This window comes from Pieris brassicae, chromosome 12 (assembly GCF_905147105.1).
Source record: "Pieris brassicae chromosome 12, ilPieBrab1.1, whole genome shotgun sequence".
Taxonomy (NCBI): Eukaryota; Metazoa; Arthropoda; class Insecta; order Lepidoptera; family Pieridae; genus Pieris; species Pieris brassicae.
This window is the reverse complement of record NC_059676.1, coordinates 8,476,488-8,484,460: the sequence shown is the minus strand read 5'-3', so window position 1 is coordinate 8,484,460 and position 7,973 is coordinate 8,476,488. Positions and strand designations below refer to the sequence as shown.

The following is a 7,973-nucleotide window of genomic DNA, read 5'->3' as shown; positions in this document are numbered from 1 at the left end:
GGTGGGGTGCTCACCCTTATTCTTTAAAGTTACTGCATAATGCCTTAGTACGTAGTCATATATATTACTGAAATCAATGCAATGCAGTGAATCAGTGCAATGAAATCCTCCCCCACTAATGCTTTGCAGATTGAGTGTGTTGATCCTCCTCTACACATCCGCCGGCAGTATTTATGTGACCGCTTTGTTAGCAAGATGTTACAGCTATCATCCCACCTTCTTTGGCATCGATTAACCCGACTATCACATGCTACTTGCACCCGCAACTCCTCTTCCTATCTGCTAGATAGTTATAAAAAATACACCAGCCTCCCTAAACCCCCTGATATCTTATCCAACAAATCCCCTATATTCTACTCCTTATAAAGGTTTACAAACCTCCCATCATCACATGGTATGATTAAAGGAGCCCCAGATACCAACATCAAATTACACAGCTATATTAATTAAAATTGGTCAAATCATCTACTTATTTTCACTCACGCATCAAAGCTGTCTCTAGATAGCTGTGTTGGTGCCTGTTGTGTTCTTCGGTATAGAATTATCCTGAAATTTCAATGTCCACCCGAGGCTTCAGTGTTCACAGGAGAGGCCACTACTCTATTGGAAGCAATCCTGTTTGCACACTCCCATAACATTTGACAGATAGCTATTTTGACAGACTCTTTATGTTGTTGAATGTCCATTAAAGAGAACCCATTTCGCAGCAAATCACGTTTTCCCATTATACTAAAAATCAGGGAGACTCTGCTCTCTAGTAATCAAAAAGGATTGTCTATCATACTAGTTTGGATTCCTAGCCCAGATATCCCTGGAAACCAGACTGCTGATTCATGTGCCAAAGCAGCTGTTGAGTCAGGTTCTCTAGATCATTTTAAAAATTCAGCTCAGGATTTTTGTGCTCTTGCAAAGACATATCAGGACAGAACCTGGGGGACATTGTGGAATGACTCCCATTCGGTTAAGAGTAAGTTTTATGCTTCCATCCAACCAAACATATTAAGACTGCCCTGGTTTTCTCATTATCGGTTTGCAAATCGCTGGACTACATCCACAATCTCACATCTGCGTCTTGGTCATGCTTGCTGCCCTGTTCATCTAGCTTAGCTCAGTGTTATATATATATAAATTATTCATAAAGGTGATAATTTTTTTAGGTGCATATTTAAAATGACCTTAATTATTATTTTTACCGATGAATCTCCTTCGTGCCTTCTCCATCTACACGACACTGGCGTAGTACCTTGTGACCAGTTGGCACAAATAAAAGCCATAAACAAGAATTGAGTTGAAGCAAAGTTATGACTGATAACAAATTATCGGGTTAATATAAAACCTCGGATTATTAGATACTTAGTAGAGTACATATACAATATTGATAAAATACTGTCCGTATACAGTAACAGTGGTAGTGCTTTTTGTCTCTGGATTACGTCCTTGTGTGCTCTATACCTTGCCTATTGACCGTAATGGTTTGGCTTAAAGGTCTCGTTACCAGGCCATAAAATTATTTAAAAAAAAAATGACCATAATGGTCTATGAAATTATAAGTTGACATTTGACAGATCCATCATGTCGGCAATCCGTTTACGAGTGTTTATATTTTTTAATTGTTTTCGAAACGACTGATTTAACTTTAACAAAAACTATTTCATTAAAATATTTATTTTTAGATATGTTTTCGTATTATTAGAAAACAGATATACAGTTAAAATGCCTTACTACTGCACGGTGCCGCGATGCACATCTATGGCTGGAAAAGCAAAAAATGTTTCTTTTCATCAGTTTCCTAGAGATGAAGAATTGGCCAAATTATGGAATCGAGTACTGAAAAGAGGGAAGCCATATACGAAATACTCTAAAGTCTGCAGTTTGCATTTTAAACCCGAAGATTATACAATAACTAGTGCGCAGAAAAATAGAGGTACCGTGCACGTTGATATTTATTATTTTGTCGCAATTTGAAAATAACATGGTAATCATTTAACTTAGGTGTATTAAATTTAACACAATGTATTTTTTTAATCTTAGGTCAATGGAGGACATTACGAAAAGATGCAATACCATCTCGGAACTTACCATCTGAGTCACCTGCTGAAGATTGGCATAGAAAGAACACCAGTACTTTTCAGTTGCCAACATCACTTGATACAAGTGTAAGTTTTACTACTATTACAAAAATTAACATTAATTATTTTAAGTCAGGTGATTCTCCTATGGCGGCCAGATGGCCATATAAGCAAATTCATTAGTACACATTTTTAAATAATAACTTATTAGTAGTTGAAATTGTTTATAATTTGATGATTGGCCTTAACATGTGGCTTAAGTAAAAATAGTTAAATTATATTATTGTTACTATACATAGTTTAAATATTAGTATGTTTTCCAGGTACAACACCAAATGGCACAAGCAATCTATGTTCAAACAATGCTAGCTATGCAAGCAGCTGGTATAAACGAAACAAACAATGTATCTACCCCTGGTATGTTTTTAATATATAAAAAAGAGGGGCTCTGTACAACCATTGGTCTTGGCCTTAGATTTGTGTATCTGTTTTTGATCATAATTTTTACTTTGCACATAGAAGCTTTATGTCCATGTCACACTGTCATTTAAAATGTCTTCCTTAACCATATTTTATGAAGACACAAACAAGTAAATTGGTATACAAGTCTCAGGGTTAAGTGTTTGCACGCTGAAGCCACTATGTTCTAAATAACTCTTATGTAATATCACTTGATTGAACAGGGAATTCCCTGAAATATAAAAGTACAGGAGTTTTGTTAGATTGCCTTATGGTCCAAGTAATATAACTGAAAAACAAATTATTTGAAATACATATAATGTGTATAGTGTACATACACACAGATATAATAATAGTTTTTATTTTAAATAGCTGTGACAAGGCAAGGCTTTGGAATACTCTCATTTTAGTCTGTTATTGAAAATTCTAAAATTGTTCTATTGAACTTGTTCAACATTTTACATACATACATATTTAAATGATACTTAATGCTATTGCTGTGTTTTGATAATTTTTGATTAAATACTTTTTTTAGAATATCAATTAATACTAAATATAGAAAACATTCTAGAGTTAAAACAACAGATTAACATAATAAATATGAATTGACAATCCATATTTTAGTTACAGAACACTCATCACCATCAAATTCTGACAGTCAAAATGAAGATGATACTCAAACAACAATGCAACAAGAGAAAAAAAACACAATCCCACCAGAAAAAGTAACTTATGAATGCCATCAATGTTCCAAATGTTTTAAAGACCCTGATGTCTTTATTCTTCATCAAAGAAATCATGTCAAAACCGAAAACAATGCAGAGATGCTGAAAGCAAACCCCATATTAGCTAATTTGCTCAAAACAGACTCTGAAAGTAATAAAAATGTTATTAGTATAGAAAATCAAATTATGTCAGCACTAACAGAAAATATGGCAAATTATTTGCAAAACCTGTCAACTATTATGACGAACACTGCTTTAGACAATAGTATGCATAGTATTGTTAAGGGACAATATGGAACCAACCTTATTGAAGCTGATAGTTCCAATAGCACCAGTAGTGAAGATCTAATTAAAGAAACTATATCTGACCCTCAGTATTGTGAAGAAGGCAGTCATGAAAACACTTCTAAATTTATTGATGAATCAGATGCACCTGATGTTATGGAAGAACTGGGCAGTGGGGCACTGTGATATAAAACAAGACTTGAAATAGTATTAAGTAGTATTTGTAAGTTTTTCCTTTTTTTTTTAAATCTTATTCATTGATTCAACAGTATACAATGTGATTAATTTGTATTAACTGGATTTGCAACATTTTACTTAATAAAACCAGTAGACAAATTGTTTTAAAGAAAATGTAAAAATGCATTTTCTACACAAGTTTTCTAAATTTCTGTTGGTGCTCAAACTCGTGCACATAGTCAATATCATTTAGTAAACTACCATTCACCTAATAATTTTTAAAAGTGGATTATAACTGATATAAATAACAACGAAAAAAGAGTATTTTATATTTGATGAAAAGGTGACTTTGTTTAACCTTTGTAGTTAAATTTAAATGCTTTGTATGTTATTTACCCACCTTTCATGTAGACTTTAGATTATAAGTTTTTCTTAATAAATAAAAACCTCACTCATTAGTACATAATAAGTCAATTTTAAAAGACTTATGTCCCACCGTTTTAGCATTGGTTATAAATAAATTTTTGGAAATATTTGAAGGACTCTAAGGAGTTAAGACTAATTATGTTATTTAACAAAGGGTCAGTAACAAATTTGTCTCATATCGTTAAATTCCACAAAAGAGATTCAGACAAAACATTCAATAACTAGAGGTATCACATGAGGCTTGTTGTTTATTCATAAGGGTAAAAGTTAAATTATAACCCTTATTCATAAGAACTTTATTAGTCTCGATACATGGCTTTAACTATACTTACAAAAGACAAAGACTGATTTAGTGAACATGCATAAGGGGATTAGTTTCTAATATTGCATTTATAATAAGGTGAATAAGTGGATGTTGTTTGCATAAAAAGGCGTATTAGGCAATGTAAAAGTTAGTCTAAATTTTTCACATATTATCAAGAACTAATTTTCTATAGACAGGCATCAGATTATGATGATGAGATTATACTCTTTTAAATTTTATAATTGTTTGCATATAAGGAAATGATAACATTTATTATGTTTGAAATTTTATAATAGGTGTATGTGTAACAAAGAGATTGGTAAAGATAATAAAGGTAAACATTTAATTTATTGCCGAGTATTATAATATGGCATTACTTTAAAATATAAAAAACTTATTAACCTCCTTGTATTTAATGCTGTTGAACAGCTATATCAGCTTTCAGTTTATAATTTGTATGCTGTAGATAATCCAACATTTGAATTTGTAATTACAGTACTTCATCCAATCTGACATATACACATCGAATACGACATCCAATTATATCTGAATTTTTATGATATACTGTAAAAAAATCTGTGAAATATTTGAAACATCTGGCATAGTAGTAAATATTTAAAATAAATGTTTAATTGATAACCTCCTTTGGTTATTAATTGTTTAAAGATTATCAGTTTATCAAAGTATCTAACTTCTGTACAACTGTAGATTAAAACAATGAGTTGTATTTTTTGGAAAGGCCATATGCATAGATAAAATGCTAGTTATATATGAAGTGCCTTATATAGTAGTTATTTAAGTTTATGCAGTATTTTAATATGTTGAGAGTATAAGATTATAAATGGGATTGTTATGTTTGGATAATATATCCGATCTCAAAGTGCTCAATTACATAGTATCTATTTTAATACCTGTTTGTAATATTGCAATCTGGATGTTGTGACTGTGAATGGTGATCATATTAAATGTCCTCATATATGCTACACTACTTTACAATTTTTAGTTTTTATACCTCTATATTTTAAGAAATATTGTGTATAAGTGTTATACACATTGATTAGTACACACAAAATGTAGGTACTATCAATACATATTCAATTCAAAGATACTAAATTAAGCAAACCATGTGAATTGTGAGTTGGCCAATATTGGTATATTAAGTAGTATCACCAAACTTCATCAAAGTATGTTCATTAGATTAAATGTAATGGAAGTGAGTCCGGCTTTCACTTGTTATAGTCACAATCTCAACATCAGCTTGTTAAATTAGTGGAACTTTGAATGTAATGAATGGTTTGTCAGCTGATATATATTTTTTTATAGTGATTTCTGGAAATTGAGACTTATCTATTATTTTTATGAATAATATGCTTCACTTTCCTTTACCACCAATTGATTGGATGTTTAAATTGTTTGGAGATGTATTATTTTACTGTAAAGGCTTCATGTAAATACCTAACATATGATATGGGTTCTGAAATATATATGGATTGAAGGTATATTATTATTTCTTATTTAAATGTGACATACAAAACTGTACTTTGTACTTTTTATAATTGTGTACTTGAATTTTACGTAAAATCGTAATGATAATTAACTTTCATTAGAAAACTAGTCCACACCCACCCTAATAAAGATCACTTGGTCTGCCTCCTTCAACCTCACAAATAACATGTTTGATTTGGGACTAAAGGAAAGCGAAGCTAAAATGTATGTCTATTTTCTTGTGTGATCTCTTATACATAATTAAAGTATTTTCATATTATGTTCTTTTTATTACCCGATTTCTAAAGAAACAATTAAACTATTATGTATTATACTGAAGAATGATAATTATTATTTTATATTACATTTATTAAATTAATTAGGTACAACATACGTAATTTATTATGCTTATTTGCAAAAATACACTCAATACAATATACAATTATGTTTTTATATTTCTTTTGTTAGGGTATAGTATATACTAGACTGAGCTGAATTTGCCGAAATATTTTTGATGAATAACACTAAAGATAGATAGACTAGTATTCAATTATATTAATACACTATTTTGGTATGTATTTACTTTAGTTTTTACTATTTACGATTTCACCTGTGTTAGAATAGTACTGTAGTCAAAAGTTAATAAGTATAAACTTGTCAATAGTACACAAGTTTACTAAAAATTAAAATACTAACATTAAGCTGCCAAAAGAAGATTGATAGAAGGGACTTCCCCTGAAAGAGACCAAGGATATAATAAAATTACCCTCAAAAATAATAAAACATACTATATGATTTATAGTGTACGATATACCTAATGTATCGTTAGAGTATTATGCTAAGATTAGCTTAAACTATAGATATGACTTTATTTTTATTCAATATGAAATCTTCATGTTAAAATTGTATTTGCCCGACCTTACTTCTAGGAACACCAGTGGTAGTCTTTAGTCTATTAAAAATAATTATTATCTTAAACATGTATGTGACGCCCAAAAAAATAATAAAACATAATATATGATTTATAGTGTATACAATATAATGTATCGTAAGAGCAGACGCAGATTTATCAACGATAAAGATAAAATTTTATTAATGGATAAATGTGATGTATTTGTATTTATTGTGATGGGATAATATTAGGTATAGTTTTATAATCTGTCTTTTAAAGTCAAACCTAATCAAAAGTTAATGATTTAATTTCTCTTGAATACAATTTCTTCGGGAAATCGGGAAGCAGGCTCATCTGATGTTTAACTTGCACAAACTGCAGAAGGCTTTTGAGATTTGGTCCAAATTAAAAATTATTACAGCCGCTCTGTAATTTGACTCTGCGACTTCAATCGCAGTCCATGATTTAACCATTAGGTAGCTACACCATCTAGACATGATTATGTGCAACTGATGCAATTATACCCCCTATTTTTATTTTTATTATAAAAAAGAAAAACTTTATTATACATAATTATGTAGCCAACTTACTGAAGTCACTAATGCAAGAAAGATTTTTTTTATAACATTTATGTGGGTGCCCGTAATTTACTTTAGTTTGATGCGACACGTTCATTATGAAACCTGACATGAGACAGACAGATATACAGACATGCCGGAAAATATATAAAAATGATATTTTTTCCGGCATGATTAGTAACTCATGCCGTAAAAAAATATTTCAGAAAGAGAACCAATGTATGCAAACTAATTTAATTTCTTTATTCTTAAATAATATATTCAAAATAAATAATAAAAAAATTCACCTCAGAAAATAAAATTATGTACCGTTAAATTATTACCGGCCCCATAATAAATACAAATTACTTGTGCCCAGTTCTTCCTATTTATAAAATTTAACGATAATTGTGTAAATAGTAGCCTGTGTGCGTATGTGTGGCCGCCTGTGCTAAGGTTCCGTAATTGGAATAAAGTCCTTCTGTTGAAAATTTGTGTGGCTAAAAATGCATTAAGTACTTAAAGCGAACTACGCTGTAGGAATTTTGATTTATTCACGTCAAAAAACGACGTATTTCTGAAGCATTTAATATA

At 30.5% G+C, this 7,973-nt stretch overlaps 1 protein-coding gene across 1 annotated transcript; it reads left to right on the top strand.

The window, feature by feature from the left end:
* Nucleotides 1-1,572: 1,572 nt before the first annotated feature.
* On the top strand, nt 1,573-6,208 carry LOC123717039. The gene is made up of 4 exons (XM_045672793.1): nt 1,573-1,924; nt 2,032-2,156; nt 2,393-2,486; nt 3,153-6,208. The coding sequence occupies exons 1-4, from the start codon at nt 1,714-1,716 to the stop codon at nt 3,722-3,724; spliced, it is 1,002 nt and encodes a 333-aa protein (XP_045528749.1). The 5' UTR covers nt 1,573-1,713; the 3' UTR covers nt 3,725-6,208.
* Nucleotides 6,209-7,973: the final 1,765 nt, after the last annotated feature.

Excerpts from the sequence above, each read along its gene's own strand:
- LOC123717039 (XM_045672793.1), top strand. The coding sequence starts at position 1,714 with ATGCCTTACTACTGCACGGTGCCGCGATGCACATCTATGGCTGGAAAA. Across the intron at positions 1,925-2,031 it reads TAGTGCGCAGAAAAATAGAG|GTCAATGGAGGACATTACGA; the intron begins GTACCGTGCACG and ends TTTTAATCTTAG. Across the intron at positions 2,487-3,152 it reads AAACAATGTATCTACCCCTG|TTACAGAACACTCATCACCA; the intron begins GTATGTTTTTAA and ends TCCATATTTTAG.